A 19,951-nucleotide genomic window follows, 5' to 3' on the forward strand; every position below is an offset into this window, starting at 1 on the left:
GCCAAGGGCTCTTGCAGGAGTGTTCTCTACCAGCAGCAGCTTAGCACTCCAGCTGGGGGGCTGCAGGTTTCTCTGCAGGCTTTGGGTGCAGTGGGCAGGCTGTGAAAAGAGCAGGTGATGCCAAAACCCTGGGACAGGTGGGGGCTGCCAGGAGCTCTCCAGTGTCTTGGATGTTTGTCCCTCGGTGCCCAGGTTTGCAGGGCAGCCAGGCACTTGTGTCACTGGTCTGTCTGTGAGAACAGAAAAGGTGGGTGGCAAAAGCAAGTGTGCTTTTAGACAGTCTGCCAGCTCTGCTTTTGTCACTGGCTGGGAGAGAGCTCATAACTGAGGGCATAAGCAGGTTCAACATGTGCTTCCTAGCTGGGTGTTGTGACCATACCCATTTCACACCTTTTTCATCAGAGAAAAATAGCACTGTGGGTTTCTTTTTTTTTTTTTTTTTTTTTTTTTTTCCCCAATTTCTGCCCTTTTATACCCACTTTGCTCCTGTTTCATATCAAGATAACAGTCTAGGTCAAAGTAGGGGAGAGGGATGGTCCTGGGTGTAATATCTGTGCATTTCTGAATCATTCTTTGATACTGTTTGGATGTGGATCAAGTGTGTGTTCACATTTGTGTTGAATTAGCCAGACAGACACACACCCTGGACTGTTACCTGATCCAGGACTGACAATACTTGATGCAGCAAAAAGTCAAAGCAGGCCAGACAGAAGATACCTGACCTAGCAGAGATCCCACTAAGGTGAAGTTAACTATCAGTACTTTACACTGTGTGGCATCTTTGTCTATGGCATCAAGGGTTGTAAAGCTGGATTTATTTGGGTGCTGGATTTATTCAGATGCTGGATTTACTGAGGTGCTGGAATGTGGCCTCCTGTGCTGCTGCCTGTGTCAGTGGAAGGTTCAGTGTCAGTCAGAGGGAGAGCTGTCCACTCCTGCAGCTCTGGGTGGTGCTGGCTCCAGTCCCTGAAGGTGAGAATGGAGCTCAGGCCCTCCCATGGTTATGGGAAGCTCAGAGTTGCCCCTTTGCAGGAATCACTGCAGACAGGAGTCTGACAAAAGCCTGGACAGCCCCTTGCCTACTTTGGGTCAGCCTTGGAGAGCAGCTGAGCACATGGGCAGTGTGTTGATTTTCTAACTTCTACTTTTCCCCCCCCCAGCTGAATTCACAGGCAGGAAATGAGCCCACATCTACAGCATTTAGTGCTGCTGTTTCCCAAAGGTAGAGGAGGCAAAATTAGAATATCCTGTTTACATGTCGTTCAAGCTGTGTTTGAGTAGCTGTCCCAAGGGTTTTCAGCTTGCTGGATCAGGACAGGCTTCTCTTACAGTCTGAGCATCTTCCTGTGTGAGTGGAGAGTGTGGCTGTCTGCACTGAGCACCTCCCTGGCCAGCCCACAGCTCAGAGGGGACAGCTCCTCACTGTCACCAGGCTGGGGAAGCTGAGGCTCACCAGGTCTTTCAGGACTGAAGATGGGAGAAACCTGTGAAAAATTACTTTCTGAAATGGTTGTTCCTGTACCTTACAGGAAGGTACATTCCTCCTCCTGATGTTCTCAAAGCATCCTTGAGTCACTGGACTTGAAATGTCTGAGAAAAAAAATGGCTCAGAGGGCTGAGGTGGCAGATTCTTAAGTCACTTCCAGCTTTTCTTAAGTGAATAGTTCAGTCTTTCTCACTATTACCTTGGTATAATACCTACCTATAGCATGTTTGTGTTTGAGCAAACCTATTTATGCTTCTGGGAATGCTGAAGGGCCTCCCTGGGGCAGGGGTGACCTGTGAGAGGTGTCAGCACCTGTGTGGGATGGGTGCTGGCCCTGGGGGCTGGGAGCTGCTGGGTTTGTAGCGTGGTGGTGACGTAATTCCTGCCTTTTCCAGGCTGTCATGCTCCTGCTGGAAACAGACAGTTATCTAAGAAAATAGCAGAGTGCACCTGGAAACTTTTAGACCAGACTCCTTGTTTAATCATGAGCCCATTTGGGATAGGAAGGCAGCTGTAATAAATGACCTTTTTCTGCCATGTATTCCAGTGGTGACTCATCTGCAGTGTCAGGGAATGCAAAGAGCAGCCTCCAGGCTGCTCTGGGAGCTGAGCTCTGCAGCTCTGACACCTCTGCAGTTCAGGGTGTTTGGGCTGCATCCTCCCTGCTTGCAGTATCACTGTTCTTACCTGCTTGCACAGGTTTCTGTAAGCTGAAGTATTTAAATTGATTCTGTCTTTTCCATGTCATCTCAGAAGGTTTTTTGTCAGAAGACCACAGAGGTGTCAGTGACACATTTAATATAGAAAAGAGCCAAGACAGAAACTAAAGGTGACTTAGAACATCAAAACTGGAAAAGGGGGCTGGTGCAGTTGGTTTTGTGACTGGTTCTGTACTGTGAACGCTGTCACACAGAAAAAATCTGCAATATGTAGATAAATGTACTATTACAGGAAGGAAAGACAATGGCCATATGAGCTCTAAATATTTAGTTTATTGTTTATTTGCTGTAATAAAACTGTCTCAACATCTGTAAACCTGTCACTGGAAAATAAAACTTAATAAAAGCTTAAATAAAACATAAAAGGTCTACAGTCTGACCTTGCGTTGTGCCAAAGTCTGAGGTAATGGCATGGGCAAGCATCTCAATCACCCCAGAGCTCAGGTGATCCCAGCTGGTTTAACCAGCAACTGGTATAAATTGCAGTATCCATGATAATTAAAAACCAAGTACAAATTTTTTGGAAAATCTCTTCCATCCCCCTCTGTGAAGTGCCACTTCTTCTGTTGCCCGTAGTATTGGGATGTGCAGGGTGAAGGTCTGCCCCTTCCTTGTCAGTGTGAGTGTAGAGCTGGGCTGGATGCCCCTGGTGCTTCTCACCAGCTCCCTAACAGGGATTTGCCAAGGAGCACTGTGGAACTTTGGCTGGTGGTATTTGATGAGTCTGGAATGCTGCAGGAGCCTGGCTCAGTTCTGCTGGCTCTGGGTGGCTGTGCTGGGCTCACTGAGGCTGTGCTGCTTGTCCTCCTCTGCCAGCAGCTGGACCAGCTCCAATTTTTGGCCGTAGCCTCTCCTCCTCTACTTGTACTACACTGCTAGAAATTCAACACTCCTCAGCTGGCTGTGTTATAAATGTGATTACACTCACTGTGCTCTAGGCAGAGTAAGTGTGGTTGGAGCTGGAGGGCCTTGCTGGCTGTAGGAGGGCTCATGTCCACAGCAGGACACTCAGGTGCTCAGCACTGGAGGGGCAGTAGGACAGGACAGTCTGATTTACAGGCTTTCCCTCCAAGTTATTAATTTCCAGTGGTGCCCTCCCCAGCTGTATGTCTCCTTGCTTTGACTATCCCAGTCATCACAAGGTACTTTTAGAAGCAGGATTTTTTTTTTCTGTCTTTATTTTTGCTTTGGTGCTGAAGTTATTTGCAGGTCCCCTTGTGCTGTGATTATTAGTGTGAGCCTTGAGCACTCAGCTGAGCTCTGAATCCCTGACAAAGCCACCCAAAGTTGCACAGCCCATGGAGCAGCCAGGGCAACTCCTCTGTCTTCTGCTTCAGTGCCTCAGTGGCAAAAGTTTTTTCTATAAATGCCAGATAAGGAGTGTGAATTACCCTGGAACTGCCATGCACCGAATGCAGCCAGAGCAAGGAATGAGTATTTTAAAGCAAGCAGAGTGTAACTGTGAGGGGTGGGTATGGATGGGCCTGCTCGGCCTTGTGCCCAGGGCTGGGCCTGCAGACACTGGCAGTCATTTCATGCCTCAGAGCAGTAATTTCACATTCTCTATGAAGCAGTTTCACATTCTGTATGAAGCACTAAGCATTTGCTGTGCTGGCTTTGGCCTTTCCCTGTGTGATGGGTGACTGGACTTCAGCAGCAAATCCCCTCTGGTTTGCAGCAGTTGCTCCTCAGGGCTGAGAGCGGCTGCCATGGCCTCTCTCCCTGCACTGCCAGCCTGGAGCTGCCTTCACCCACCAGCACAGACATGCCCTGGCCTCAGAGCTGCTGAAACAGGGAGGGTGGCATTTGTGAATTGTTTCTGTGGCCCTCTGTGCTCCCAAACACTTGCCCATCACCTCACCCTGCGTGTGAAACTCTAGCAGGGTTAAGGACAGAGCAGGACAGGCAGCACCCATGGCTGCTGTCAGGGTGAGCTGAGTCCTGCTGGCTGTGCTCATCCCTCACTCATCCCTCAGGCAGGTAGGGCTTGGCTCCTGTGCTCTGAGCAGCACTGTCACTCCTGGAACTGCTCCCAGTGCTTCCTTTGTGGCCATGACCTCTCCCAGCAGCTTTGTCCCACACAAGCCTTGTTAAGCAACAGGCAGAGTGGAGGTGATGAAAGGTTTTCCAGAACTCAGAAATTTGCTTCTGCAAAACTTCCAGTGAATGAGAACTTTGCTGCACTTGTAACCAAACATAAATTATTTCAAATTTTGATTTTTCTGAGTGAAGTTCTACACGTGCATCCCTCCTGTGTATTGATTGAGTAAAGCCTCCTGTAGCAGGCAGGCACTGAAGTGATGGAGATCTTTTTAAGTCAGCAGATGCATATCTCAAGGGCCTAAACAGTTTGTTTATTATTCCTTGAGGACGAAAGTAAGGTTGGTGGCAATCTCAACAAGGTTTAACAGTGAAAACCAGAAGTTTCGCAGTCCACAGGCTGCTTCTTGCCTTGCTTTGCTTAAGCTGTGATTTGTGTTAGGTTGTTCCTCCAGTGTGGTGCCCTCCAGCACAGTCACTGCAGGGAGCACAGGGGGACTCCAGCCTGGAGCTGGAGTCCCAACACAGTGGGGCTGTGTTGCTGGATGGGGTCAGCTCCTCATGGCTCTTGGCGGTGTGCATGGGCTGGGGCTTGGCAGGAGAGCCTAGAACATTTACTTGAGCATTTCTCACTTTTCTTAGCCTGTCATTTTCAACCTTAATTCAAGCTGTGGTGTGCCCTGCTCTTCCTGGGGCAGAGGCAGTGCTGGTAGCTCAGCCAGGCAGGCCCTCCATCACTCCTAGCACAGGGTGTTGCTGCTGAGCGTGTCCAGGTATTTATCTATAACTTGTGTGTACCAGATTTCACGTTAGATACTGAATCCTTGTAAGGACTGTAATCCATCTGTAGCTTTCTGGCAGGCAGCAGATGAAAGCCCTGCAGTGAGAGCTGCCCACGTTTGGAGGCTGGGCTGGTTCCCTGGCTCTTCCCTGGCTCTGCCCCTGGAGGTGCCTCGTGTCTTCTCCCTGTGCCTGCCTGGGGGTGACGTGTGTGTTGGAAGATCCCTCCTCCCGTGGTTCCTGGAAGGAAAGGAGCATTTTTCTCCCCTGAAGTCACCTCTTGGATCCAAGCTGCCCCGGAGCTCAGCAGGTGCTGCAGCAGCAGGGGCAGAACTGCCTGGGCTGGGGCAGCTCTGGGGCTGCTCTGGGGCTGCCCTGCTCACCTGGCTCATCAGCAGGGCACATCTCACAGGAGAGCAGCACCTGTCTGGGATCACAGGCTGGGAGCATCTCCCCTGGCACCTGCAGGTGTCTGACACAGCCCCTCACAGCCCTCTGCTCTTGCAGCTCTTGCTGCAGTTTGGCTTCTGGTTTGCAGCTGAGGCTTCCCTCCTTGTTTGTTCTCCCTGCTCCATGGCAGTGGGTGTCCATCTCCCTGCCCCTGTGCCATGGATGGGCTGCAGGTGTGCAGAATCTTGTGTGGGGCTTGTGTAGAGATGGTTTTCCTGTCTGAGAGAAGAAAAGGGGATTTTGCAGTGGCCCAGCATGATGCTCATCCACCCTTTTCCCAGAACTGCAGAGGCAGGGAAGGAGTCATCTGTGCCATGTGTTAGTTGTTAATTTTAGCTTTACCATAACTCTTGATGACAGGGCTTGGTTGTTTCCTGCTGTAGGCAGCATGTAGCAGTTATCCTGAGATATGGTGGGGCTGCAGAGCAGTGAGGCTGCAGCTCATCCCTGGGCTCTGGGGCTCAGGCTGTGCATGCTCCCAGCTCCCACAGCTGCTGCCTGCTGCAGCTCAGGGGCCATGTGGTGCCACTTCTCTTGCATTTGTGCTAAACCTTTCAGGTTATAAAAGGATGGCTTCAGGCACATGCTGAATTCCACCTGTGTCTGAGATCAAAGGTGGTTAATGGCATTTATCAGGTTTTTTCCCTAATTCTGTCTGCCTGGTGAAGTCTGTAAAAAGTAGCAGCATGTGCTGGCATGGCCAAAAGAGCATTAGCAGATCTGATGTACAGGTCCCAAACTGAAGTTCTTGGAATTCACAGGCTGCTGCACGGAACTCTTACAAGTACCAGCAGGCTGAAAAATAGGTTGTTGCTGATACCTTTGTAATTATAAAGCATTGCATTTGGTCTCAGGTCCCTGAGCACACCAGAAGGTGCCAGTGTGATCTGTTGTGCTGGGTGAGCTCCCAGGAGCTGTGCCTGTGCTGCCATGCAGGGCTGCAGGCTTGCCTGCCCCGTGTCCAGAGGTTATGTTCTCTCTGATGTGCTCCAGCTCAGCCAAGTGCATGGTTGAAGATGTGGGGAGCCCTGGCCGTGTGCTGGAGTGCAGCAGGGAGGCTCTGAGAGCTCCTTCTCTTCCCAGTACCATTTTGTTGGTGGTCCTTTGCTATGCCCCACAGAGTGTTTGTTCAGTCTCTGTTCTCTGGTTCAGTGCTCTGTGAGGGTGTGAACCTCTCTCCATCCCAGCCAGGCTGCTGTGACTCTGCTCCTGCCTCAGCAACCTTCATGGCAACTTTGAGTAAATGCAACACCTTGCAATGCATTTTTCTGGGTAGAGACACCAGACCTGTAGGAGAGCTGATGACCTGGGCAGAAACAAAGCAGCCGCTGTGTTGAAGATCTGGGTACAGCTGACTGCTCAGAATTGAGCTGTCAGGAGGGGCAAGGAATTGTATAAGGGCAGAAGTTGCTCTGAAGTCATGTCAAGGGAAGTGTCAGAAACCAGACATGGTTGCTCTGCAACAGAACATTCTTCATAGGTGGTTTAACAAGCCTTGGAATTGAATCTGGGGAGGGGGAAGAGTGATGTAGCTGTTATGTCAGGGCTTCACAAGCCCACAGTGTGCAGTCTGGGCTGGGACTGGTGGAAAAGCAGAACTGAGCAGCCATGTAATCAGGGCTTCTCCTTGGCAGCCATGAGCTCACACTAAACTCACACTGCAGCTGCATATATATTTTCCAAAATACCCTTTTGGAATTTTACATACACTTTTTTAGTATGCTAATCATCTCTGTGGTCATTCCTTCCTGGAGTTAATGACTGCTCTCTTGGAGAAAACAAGTTAACAAACTGACAGCTGCTCCTAACTAATCACTTGCTTGGGGAGGCCAGTGTGAGTTTAGCATCCACAATAAATCCTTCTTTTGCTTCTGATGGCTCAGTGCAGCAATGTCAGAGAAATGAGGTAATAACTGCATTTATCAAAGCAGTTTGGACTGTAGTAGATTTGTGCACAAGGGCCCAGAGACAGAATTGCCAGAGTTACAGACTGTGGGTTCCTGCTCTGCTTTGAAAAGCTTTAAGCTTAGATGGGAAAACGTTGTTGAGTTGGTATAACCTGCCAGGCAGCCACATCATCAACAGCTGCCAGGGCTGGCCCCAAAAGATAGGCAAGGAGTGCCCAGGGAGCTGGGGGGCTCTGAAGGGGCTTCCCCTGTCCCCACAGCCAAGAGTGAACCGAGACTTGGAGCAGGGCATGGTGCTGAGGTGGCACCAGCTTGGCCCAGGTGTGACCCTGGGGCTGTGCAGCCCCTCCTGGGCCAGTCCCTGCACAGCCTGGGATGTGCTGGAGCAGAGAGCAGGGCCTGGGCTGGGATGTGCTGGGATAGAGAGCCCATTCCTCACTTCTGGGCTCTCTGCTGCTGCCCAGAGTGAGGAATTCCTGCAGCTGCTGGCTCACAGGACACCTCTGCCAGGCACAGTGTCCACAGTACCCATCTCTGATCAGTTAACCTTTAACTCATGGCAAATAGAGGATGTTATCCATAACATTTGGTTACAAATAAATGAATAGACTTGGCAGCTGTGGGTAAGGCAACAAATGTTCTGAAATTTCCATTTCTTGTGTCAGGGCTGAGCTTACCCAAGGACTGGCATTTTCTTAAGAAGTTTGCAATAAACTGATGGATCTGGATGGCAGCTAGTTTGTCTCACTAGGTTTAGCTTGGGTAGCTGTTAATCTTAAAGTTATAGCTTTTGTTTCTCTAAATTCTGAGATAATTTTTACGGTTTAAGAAAATATTAATGGATTTATTGAATTTTGAAATTCATAATTTCATTTGACAAATAGTCTAAAATGGCAACATTGTGCCAGAATGTTGAGCTAGATAAATGAAAAGCTAATCTCCCTTCAAGGCATGAAATGAGGGAGTTAAAGGTATAAACACCAATAAACCCGGTGATTTAATTAATGGTCTTTCCATTTCAGTATTGGAATTTGTAGTACAGGAAAACTGCTTTTTTTAAACTTGCCAGTATCCCAATTAATCTGATCCCACTCCACAGCTCACACTGATGGCTGTGTTGATGCTGCTGAACTGTTGAAGCAGTTCAGTTTTGGAAAGGGTGTCTTGCACTGGGCTGGCACGGCCAGGTTCAGGTGCTGGGGGGGCTCTGTGAGAAGCTGCCAGAAGCTTCCCCTGTGTCCAGCAGAGCCAATTCCAGAGGCTCCAGGACAGACCCGGCCCTGGCCCAGGCTGGGCCCCTCAGGGACAGCAGCAGCACCTCTGGGGACACTTGGGAAGGGGGAGGAAACGCCCTGGAGCTGCAGCTGGTGAGAGCAGGGAGGGTGTGTGAGAGGAGCAGCTCTGCAGAGCCCAGGCAGGGCAGGGCAGGAGGGGCAGGAGCTGCTCCAGGGCTGGAGCTGAGACCCCCGAGCCCTGGGCTCAGCAGGGACCTGAGATCATCCCCTGCAGCCCTGGGGAACAGCATGGAGCACAGATCATCCCCTGCAGAGCAGCATGGAGCAGAGATCATCCCCTGCAGCCCTGGGGAACAGCATGGAGCAGAGATCATCCCCTGCAGAGCAGCATGGAGCAGAGATCATCCCCTGCAGAGCAGCATGGAGCAGAGATCATCCCCTGCACCCCTGGGCACCCCATGGATCACAGATCTCCCTGCAGGCCCCACACAGGAGCAGGGGGTGCCTGCAGGAGGCTCTGACCCCGGGAACCCCACACTGGAGCAGCTCCTGGCAGCACCTGTGGGGAGAGGAGCCCAAGCTGGAACAGCTCTGCTGGCAGGAGCTGTGAGCCCACAGGAGAGCTGGGCTGGAGCAGCTCCTGAAGGACCAGGCTGGAGCAGCTCCTGCAGGACTGACTGCACCCATGGGAAGGGACCAGGCTCCTGAGGGACTGCAGCCTGTGGAAGCTCTCAGCCTGCAGAAGTTCATGGAAGGATGTCTCCCAGGAGAAGAGAGGGATGCCTGTTCATGATATGCTGATCATCCCTCACAGAACTTGCATTTTTATTTTCATGTACTTACACAGCATGTGCACAGCAGGGGCAAATTCTGGAAGATAAAAGCCTCGTTTTGTAGTTCTGCGGTTTCTAGGTTCTTAGGTGTATTTGCAGTTTTGTGGGTGCCAATAATTAATGCCAAGCTTGTCCGGCACTTGTAGAAATAGAACAACACAGCAGTTTCTTTAGAGTTGTTTGAAGCAAAAAACTCTTTGTTCTTATTTTCTACTGCAGTATTTAAAAAAATATCACCAGCCTTGTCTTGAGGGACTATCCTGCTAGGATTGAATAGAGACCTGTGGACATCTCTGTAGTCTCAGTTGTGTGACAGGAGGACATGGATTCGCCAGAGTTTAAGTTCTTCTTCAAATGGATACAAAACCAAAGTGATCCTTGAATAATTCCCTTCCTTAGTTTGAATTTAGAGGGGTTATGCATAGGTAGGAATAAATGCACAGGCAAAAGACTCTCAAAAACAAAAACCCAAAACCATTGAGGAAATAGCTTTAAATATTCCCCAACCCCCTCCTTTGCAACGCTGACTGAAATCATGACCTTCCCTGTGAGTTGGCCATGTGTAGAGCTGACCTCTGGCTCCTGGTGGTTTGGCCTCCTGTTGACTCCATGGAAGCATCCCTGGCATCCCCCAGGAGCAGGAGCGGGCACTAAAGGTGAATTTCTGAGCCCACTGCAGCACAGCCTGGATTTCTGCCCTGGGACCAGAAGGAAGGCAGAGGCTTTGCTACTGGGGTGTAAGGTGCCAGGGTGTGCTGATGAGGTTACATCCTCTGCTCACAGGGAATGAAACAATTCCTAGATGTGACTGACAGGTCCATTCTCCCAGTGGCTTTCACTGCTGTGCTTGGTGTTGTGTTTGTGGAGAGGGCCAAGGAGAAATCCTCTGGGCTTGGACGGAATTGTTGTTTTATCAGTGGTTGTTGAATGTCGTGTGGAGGAGCACTTTGTTGTGAAGGTCTCACTGAATTATTTCTTGGGCTGGCAGAGTTGTTTGCAGAGAGTGTGTGGATTTCTCTGTCCTTTCTGGCTGCACCTGCCCCCTCTGGGTTTCTGTCTGCAGCCAGCCTCAGTCTCCCTGCATTGAAACACCAGCAGAGGCTTGGCCCCCCCTTAATTTTGGGTTGATTTCCATGCATTTGTTTCCCTGCAGCCGCCTGCTGCTCTCTTGGGTACTTGAATCTATTCAGGGTGAGGAGCTCATTGATTCAGGGTATCAATGGTGGGGGTCTCCTGAGTGTTGTGAATCAACAGCCTGGAACTGTTCTTAGGAGCTGTGGAGGATTTTAACTCTGATTCTCTTTCTGCTTTGTAGGTATTTGTATAAAATGTGGAAAAGGTGTGTATGGAGCGAGCCAGGCTTGCCAAGCAATGGGCAACCTCTATCATACCAACTGCTTCACCTGCTGCTCCTGTGGTAAGTGACATCTGCTGTGCCCTTCTTCTGTGCCTTCCTGTAGAGCCAAAAGTGAGACCTCATCCTGCCTGCTTCCCCAGGCACAATTCCCACACCAGGCTCCAGCTTCTAAAGTTGGTTTTTATTTGCCATCTGTAAGTGCTCAGTGGTGTTTTTCTAAGCAGCAGCCCAGAAAAGTAGTGTTTGGTTGTTTGAAGGGCTGCATTTACAAAATGGCTTCAACCTGGCTGTTAGAAGCACTATGTGCTTTAAATCACTTGTGTTTATGGAACTGTAATGTGCATGTATCATTTTTATAGAAAAAAAAAGGTAATTTTGTTTGGCCAAAACCATATTTTTGTCACTTTCTATTTGCAAATGCAAGTCTAGTCAGGCATGTGTATTTGTCATTTTCTGTGTAGGCACTGTGTTAAAAAATTGTTCACTTGTGCTTGAATGTGACATGAACAAATAGAATCTGTGTGTTGAAATGTCTTATGCTATTACAAGATTTTATTTTTGTGGGGGAAAACTAGATGATAGATCACTGTTTCCTCCTTGCTGTTCTCAGGACCTTTTTAGGTTTCCCTTTTAATCTGAAAGAGATGTTTCTGTGTGTGATTTGGGGAAATCCTGGCTTTGCCAGGGGAAATGGAAAATTCAGGGCAGCATTTTCGGAAGTGTGCCTTAAATCAGGCATTGTGAACTTAAGTTGGAGACTTCCTCAGTGTCTTGTCTGCAACTGCTGAGAGCTCACAAATTCCCACCAAGCTCAAGGGAAGTGTGAGAGCTCAATTTTCAGGAATCAGGTGATTTTTCTTGTTTTATGCACTCATCTAGTGAGGTTCTTTATATATGAAAATATTTGCCTGGATATTGACGATCTTGTTATGATACAGATACACAGCAAAAGATTTATTCTGAGCAGAATGTGCTGAACACAGATTGTTTCTAAAAAGGATTAATTAAGGATTAGAAAAAGGGTAAAATATTATTGGCATAGAACCAAATCAGTTGATAATCAGAAGAACATTTTAAAGTTCACTTCTGACAGGAGCAGTGTTTTCTTTTCTCCTGAGATTTGTACTGATAAATATTGGTTTAAAGCAACCTTCAACCTGAATGTAGATTTTTAGTGACTTTTCTAAATGACTCTGGACCATTACCAGCTGCAGAGCTGAAAGCCCCTCAGGGATTGCTGATGACTTTGCTCAGGTCTGACAGTGAGTTAGCTGTTTTCCTGGCTCCCAAAATGAGCAGCATCCTGCTTAGCAGAGGATTACAAAATAGGATATCAGATAATGTCTGTCCACAGCATTAACCTAACCTAATTGCATGGGTGAATTCCAGCTTCCTCTCTGGGGCAGAAATGTTGGTTTTAAGTACTCAGACTGCATGTTTGCTACCATGGGGTTCTGTGTGCAGGTCACTGTTCCTGACAAAAATGTGTAAGGGACAAGAAGTGTATGTTAACAGCAAAATACAAACACAACTCAATTATTTAAGCACATAACAAGCTGTTCTGACTGTTGTGGCCAGTGCTTACCTACCAGGGGGCAGCTTGAGACATGTCCACCTGAGGCATTGCCTGCCCCACCCCTGGCTCCCTGGAATTTGGTGATTCAGGCGCTTCCCGTGAGTCACCCCAGCACAGGAGATGCTCCAGGTTGTCTTTGAGCCTCTCACTGTGCTGCTCTGGGCTGGAGGCCCCACCAGGACAGTTCACCAGTGGAAGGGCTTGGATGGAATGATTGCAGCCTCTGGTACAGCCCCTTTGGCAGGGAGAGTTTGGGCACTGGAGAGGGGCTCAGGCAGCTGAAACACCTGAGCAGAGCTCAGCTCAAGGGGGAGTCCAGAGCAGAGCTTTTCCTCTCAGCTCTGAGCTGGGATCACCATGAGCCAGCTGGGAGCAGGGTGCTGCATTAACTCTTTCATTTCTCACTGTGTTTTGGGCTGTGCAACCCATGGAAAGCCCAGAGTGGTTCTGTACAGTGCCTGTAGAGCCAGACCTGGGAGCAGGGTGTGCAGGTCCTGTCTGTGAGACCTGCACCCTGAGAATGGGGCTGAAAGGGCTTTGCAGGGGCTCAGGGGCAAAACCAAATGGAGACTTGTCACAGGACTGCACTTCATGACCAGGGAGTTCATTTTGTGACATTGCTGGGACCTGTGTCAGAATCCTGAGCTGTAGGTTTGGTGCCCACCTTTGGATGGGTGAGAGTAACCAGAGAGGGCCCAGAAGAACTGAAATAGATGATCAAAGACTGGAGGAAAGCTAATCATGAGAGCTCAGTGTATTTTGGGTATCTGAAATTGTGGGAGGGTCATGTGGCTGGAGCTTGTAAGGGCATGAACCATAAAACAGCATTAGAAAGTTGTCTCATATGTACAAGACAAACACAAGAAAAATCTTTCCTGGAGGCTGAAATTACACAATTCAAATAGGAAATCAAAGACAGTTTTTCTGCAATGAGGATGATTAACTGCTGGAACAAAACAGCAAGAGAAGTGGCAGATTCTCTATTCTTTTTTGTTTTCAAATTAAGACCAAATGTCCCTTTGGAGAATGTTTTAAGTTGAGCCAAGCTTTAGGTAATTGGGTGGTCATTAATGATCTTTTTTAGGTGAGGGGTCACAGCACCCACTGCTGCTCCTTCTGAGCCTTTGACAGCAGAGTAGAGAAGCCCATGGGTTCTCTCTGCCTGAACCTGTGTCCATGCTGTAGTTCTGTGTGTGTTTATGTGGTGGTTGGCCCTGGCTGGACTCCAGGTGCCCACCAAAGCCACCCTGTCCCTGCCCTCCTCAGCTGGATGGGGAGAGGAGAGATAAGGAAAGGCAGTGAGTCAGGATAAGGGCAGGGAGAGCTCCAAAAAATCTATTAACAACCAAATCAAAGTAGGATAATGGCAAATAAAAACTAAATCTTAAACCAGCTTCTCCTCAGCCCTCCTTTCCTCCCTGGGTTTAACTTTACTCCCAGCTTTCTCCACTCTGCCCTGAGTGGTGCAGGGGGATGGGGAATGGGGGCTGTGCTCAGCTCATCCCAGGCTGTCTCTGCTGCTCCTCCCTCCTCGGGGAAGGGCTCCTCACATCTTCCTGTGCTGCAGTGTGGGGTCCCTCCCACAGGGGACAGTGAGCTCCTTGAGCTTCTGCAGCCTGAGAGCTTCCATGGGCTGCATCCTTCAGGAGCTGCTCCAGCCCAGCTCTCCTGTGGGCTCACAGCTCCTGCCAGCAGAGCTGTTCCAGCTTGGGCTCCTCTCCCCACAGGTGCTGCCAGGAGCTGCTCCAGTGTGGGGTTCCCGGGGTCAGAGCCTCCTGCAGGCACCCCCTGCTCCTGCATGGGGCCTGCAGGGAGATCTGTGATCCATGGGGTGCCCAGAGCTGCAGGGGATGATCTCTGCTCCATGCTGCTCTGCAGGGGATGATCTGTGCTCCATGCTGTTCTGCAGGGGATGATCTCTGCTCCATGGTGTTCTGCAGGGGATGATCTCTGCTCCATGGTGTTCTGCAGGGGATGATCTCTGCTCCATGGTGTTCTGCAGGGGATGATCTCTGCTCCATGCTGTTCCCCAGGGCTCCAGGGGATGATCTCTGCTCCATGCTGTTCCCCAGGGCTCCAGGGGATGATCTCAGGTCCCTGCTGAGCCCAGGGCTGGGGGTCTCAGCTGCCTCTCCCTGGCTGCCCCCGGGCTCGGGGTTCTCAGCTCCAGCCCTGGAGCAGCTCCTGCCCCTCCTGCCCTGCCCTGGGCTCTGCAGAGCTGCTCCTCTCACACACCCTCCCTGCTCTCACCAGCTGCAGCTCCAGGGCATTTCCTCCCCCTTCCCAAGTGTCCCCAGAGGTGCTGCTGCTGTCACTGAGGGGCCCAGCCTGGGCCAGGGCCGGGTCTGTCCTGGAGCCTCTGGAATTGGCTCTGCTGGACACAGGGGAAGCTTCTGGCAGCTTCTCACAGAGCCCCCCCAGCACCTGAACCTGGCTGTGCCATTGCAACACAAATTAGAAATGTGAGAATACAAGCACAAGATTGCCTGTCTGTCCTTTATTTTAGTCTTTTTTTCCCTCAAGTAACAAGAATGATCTGAGGTCATCTCCAGCAGTTTTTTGTTTTACTTTCAACTGAATGTTTGTAGAAAATAAAAAGCAATAACCAATGACAAATAATTCTGCACCTGAAGATATCTGATTTAGATAAGGGCTCAATACTTAACCAGCTCCAATTAAAAAATAAATAAAATAATATTTCAAACCCTTGGGAAAAGTTGTGGTTTGGAGACCACTCAGGCTGAAATGTGATAATGAATGATGGAGCCTCCAAGGCCCCATTTCATCATTTGGCAGGGAATGTTTTCAACTCAGCAAAGACAAGTGCAGTTGTGCAGAGAAGTGGAAATTTTGCCTGAGTCAGAGCCTTTTCTTAGGCACTTCTTTGGGTTTATCTTCAGTTCCAGTGCCAGGTGCCATCTGTTGGGGTGTCCTGGTTGAAGAGAGCAGCGTGTGCCGGGCCAGGCCCTCCTGAGCCTTCCCAGGAGCTCCCAGAGCCCTTTCCCACTCAAACTGATGCCCTGAGAGGCTGCCCTGGAACAGAGGCTGGACAGAGCTAAAGAATAAAGCAGGGATTTATTAAAGGCCTCAATGGATGCACCTTGGGCAGCACAAGAGCCCAGCCAGGGCTGCATCCGAGATGAACCAAAATGGCCCCAAAATGCACGGCCGGGCACGGGGTCCCTCGCTGTGATCAGTTCTGGTCCATTTGCATCTTGCAGTTCACTGTCCAATTCCAGTCCCACCCTGCTTGTTTTTCTCTCTCCAGCCCATGGTGTTTGTGCTCTTGGGCTGAGATTTGGATCATTTGTCCTTGGTGCCCAGCTGGAGCAGGAATTGTTTTGTCTTTGCTCTGTGCAGAGAGCTCACCATCCCCTCATATGAAGCTCAGACCCTCACACTAAAGCAGCACAGAATGTGAAAAATATAAAAGCTAAAATCTAAGGCATGGCCTCCATTGTTTATCACATCATTGCTGGGGGTCTGTGTTGCTTGTAATTAAGAGGAAACCCAAAACCAGCCTCTCAGCCATGGGCACATCAGTGGGGGCTCCAGCCTCACCAGTGTAGAGGTGTAAGGATGGACTGGGGTTTTTGGGTCTCCTGCAGCGAGGGTGGTTCCCTCTTTGAGAACATGGATGTGGAAAGATGAGAAAGTATTTCAGGTACGCAGTAAATAAACGGGAGACTTCTGTCCTCTCTAGACCTTTTGGTAAAATGTCTCAGATGGTAAATCTCTTAATTGTCTTCTGAGATTCTGGCAATGTTGGAAACAACCCTCAGTAATTTATTGATTCAGACTTGTACAGACTTCCTCACAAAAGGAGATTTCCCCAGTAAGCTGAGATTAGAATTAAAATGGAAAGGAGGAGTAGATGACTTATTGGACATGTTTCATGTGTTGCTTTTCTGCCTCTCATTGTGTTCAATGGGTGCTGGATGCCTGAGCCTTGCTCCTGTAACTGAGCAAGTTCAGCATCTCAGATCCTTGCTCTGTCAGGAGATTTTTGCCAAATCTCTGTGAACTCCTACAGCATTCTGCCTAAAGCCATCCTCCTCAGACAGTTTTTATTCAGAGGTCAAAAAATTCTCTTCAGGTAAGGTAGAAGCCAAAGTGATCTGATTTCCTGAGATCAATTGTTTCAATGTAGATCTTTATTCACAATCTTAGAAGAAAAAACTGAAGCTTGTTAGGATGGTTTTTAAATGCAGATTCTGTCTCAGCCCTGACACCAACAGAATCTCTTCTAGGCCTTGATTCAGCAAAGCACTTAGATGTGTTTAAATATGTTATATTAGTCATATGTAAAATTGCTTTGCTGAATTTTAAATAACAGATATTAATTCAGGCAACAACATCATCTGTCCCTTCTGTTAAGTATGAAATCTTGGCTTTGGCAGGAGTTCAGTTGCAAATTTTGCTTATGGAAGACAAGAGCTGAAAAATATCTGCCTGAACAGCTCATCATCTAATTCCTCTTGATAGTATTTCAGAGCATGACAGGATTTCTTGAAGGATAATTGCTGTAATGCCAGACTGCTTGTGTGATCCAAGTGCAGGTGAACAGTTGCAGGAATTAATGCACTCTGGTTGATACTCATTAAAAAAGAGAATTTCCCAGGCTCCTTCAGTGTGCAGATCATAAAGTCATCCACAGTGTCTTCAGGCTGAAAATTTTAATCCAGAGGCAATGATGGCAGAAACTACAGTAAGAGGAATCTTTACAGTGAGGAGTATCAGTTTGCTGTTTGTAACTCAGAGGGTGTGAGGGAATGAGCTTTGGTCAGGGAATGAGCTTTGCAGAGGTAAGGGTTGGAAGGCTCTACTTTCAAAGCTGAGATGTATTTCACCATAAAACCAGGAACATGTTCTGGTCTCCTGTGGAAGCAAATCCTTGAGCATGCCATTCATCTTTATGAACTTTTGCTGCGGGTTTTGAGGCACAGAAAATCATGGCAAGATCAACCAGAAGCTTAAAGCAAACTGCAGCACCTGAGGGGATGCAGCTCTCACCTGGTGGCTGCTGGCCAGCCCAGAGCACTCACAGGGGTCAGGCAGCACTCCAGCTCTGAGGGACACCTGGTGAAGGTGTCACAGTGCAGGTGATGATGGGCAGTGCTGCTGCCTTGCTCAGCCTTCACAAGCTCATCCAGGTCTCTGGGAGGGGATCCAGAGCTGCTGGTTCCAAAGGCCCAGTGGGACAACCACAGTGGCAGTGTTGTTATTATTGTTATTATTACCCTGAGGTATTGGGAGCACTGCTGAACCAGCCCGTGCCCCCAGCTAATGGGAAAGGGGAGTCAGTTCATGGCCACAGTCACAACCTGCCTGTTCACTTCTGTCTGAGGCCACTCAGTGCTCCTGGGTGCAGATGTCTATTAATAGGAGTTTGCTCATGTCCCAGAGAAGTTCCTTGTGACACTGGAATTGGTCTTTTGCGTATTTGCTGCCCCAAGTTGAACCTTTGTTTGCTCTTGGTGGCAGTAAGGCACAGAACATCTTAAGGAAGCTGTGTCCCTTTGGTGGATATTTACAGCAGTTGGTGAGTTTTTAAAATACCCAAATTCCCAGTGGAAGGTTCATTTTCAATCCCTATTTGTTCCGTCCCACAGTGTATTTATAAGTTTGGCATGAGTCGCTGTATCCAAATTGCACACTGCCAGTGCTTGCTTTGGAGCTGCAAATTAAACTGTCTGTAAATGTGACTTTCCCATAAAATAAAACAAAATTCTGTGTCGAATCAGTGAGCTCTACCGTGTGTGTCCGCCAGTGTTAGAGCTGATAACCACAGTGGTACAAATGTGTGTGCTTGTGTCAGTGGCTCACCCTTGGTGCCTCATGGCTGACTTTTCACTGACTTAGTGCAGGTTCAGAATCTGTTCATCTTTCTGCAGCCACTTTGTGCAACTCTGCTGGGCATCAGGGAAAACAGGAGCCCTGGAGGGAGAGGGGCTCGTGGGCTGTGCAGTGCCAGGCTGTGCAGTGCCAGGCTGCTGGGTAGCTCCTGTCCTTGTGTGCTTTTCCTGCCATTTTCAACCACATGTTGTTGGACTGGAGCAGGCTGAGACATTGGGGTGTTTGGTCTGTGATCCTGCCAGAGGCACTGGGTAATCAATATCTGGTGCTCAGGGGCCAGGCTGAGGAGTGGATGTGTGGATGAACATCCAGTGCTGTGTGGATGAACATCCCTCCTGACTCTCTGCTCACACCCTGCTCATCCAGCTCCAGCCCACTGTTGGAGAATGGAACCTGGGGCCACTTGGGCGTTTGGTGGTTTCCAGGCTGTGACTGGAGCTGGCAACAGGGCTGTTGTGTGTGGGGCAGGATTTGGAGATGGGATTCCCAGGAAGAGCTGAGTGCTGTGCAGAGGTGGGAGGTTGGGTTTAGTGTCTGTGCCCTGGTGCAGACGCTGGTGTCACTGAGACAGCTCTGCCTGAGTCACTCTGCATCTCTGGGGTGAGTTCCAGCCTGTGCTCAGCCCCACACTCCCCATCTAACCCCCATCAGGAGAGATGGGCAAAGCCATTCCCAGTGTGTCTGCAGCCCACCCCAGGGCAGAGCTCAGCACAGGGAGGTGCTCACTGAGGGGCAGTGGATGGCAGAGATGGCAGCTGGCTTCACATGCTTTGGGCTCCCCTGTGCAAGACTCTGAGTCTCAGCAAAGGAATATAATCTTAATTTGAATTAAAAGTCAAACTTGTTTACCAGCCCACGTAAGAGCCCAAGTACCTTTGGGTACTGATTGCTAGATAAACATTTTATCTTGTTCTGTGGTTAGTCTGATAATATCCCAGGCTTCAGAACAAAAACAATGGGATGGAAAAGGGTCATCAAAAATGTTTGAGATGGGATAGACACAAGAAACGCTATTTAAAATTTATGTAGTTGAGTTTTACATTTTAGGAGGCATTTTGTATTTCTCTGCATTGCTGTCTGAGCTACCTGGGACCATCTCTGGCCCAGCAGGGCACTGATCTGTGTGCTGGGCTGAAAATAAAGCACTCCATTGCTGGGTCCCTTCTGCAGACCATGATGGAAATATTATGCCATGATATGTTCTTGATTCTGTGACTAATTTAAATTTAGTTCAGCTCTGGGAGAGAACCTGGTTTTTTAGGGGTGGCTCATCTGATTGCTCCATTTCCATGGGGACATCCCAGATATTGAAGATGCATGTGCTTAAAGCTGTTTTTGGTTGGGGGAGTGTGTGTCTTGGTACAGGGTCACTCTTCCCTTCAGCAGCAGTGGGAGAGCTGGAGGCTCAGCCCCAGGGAAGGGTGCTGGGATCAGTGCCTGGCTGACAGGGAACTGGGAAATGCTGCTCTATTTCTGATGATCAGAGGGCATGTGATCAATAACTGGCTGGTGGTTTGTCTCTGTCTCCTTGTTTCCTTGAGGGGCTGTAATTGCATTCTGCTATTGATGATTCCAGCCTGAAATACATGGCTTTTAATGGGTGGGGGTTGCCTGGCAACTCATGATGGAAACTTTCTTTCTGTGTTCATTGACTGACCATAGATGTATTCCTTCCACAACATTTTGTACTCATGATGTGGAACCATTCACTG

General features: G+C 49.1%; 1 protein-coding gene across 1 annotated transcript in view; it reads left to right on the forward strand.

Annotated features, from left to right (window-relative positions):
- WTIP (WT1 interacting protein) overlaps positions 1–19,951 on the forward strand; it is an 85,800-nt gene that overhangs the window by 18,336 nt on the left and 47,513 nt on the right. Inside the window, exon 2 of the mRNA XM_059481671.1 lies at positions 10,766–10,867. Coding sequence (XP_059337654.1) covers positions 10,766–10,867 — 102 coding nt within the window. The remainder of the gene's footprint in view (positions 1–10,765; positions 10,868–19,951) is intronic.

This window comes from Ammospiza nelsoni, chromosome 13 (assembly GCF_027579445.1).
Source record: "Ammospiza nelsoni isolate bAmmNel1 chromosome 13, bAmmNel1.pri, whole genome shotgun sequence".
NCBI lineage: Eukaryota > Metazoa > Chordata > Aves > Passeriformes > Passerellidae > Ammospiza > Ammospiza nelsoni.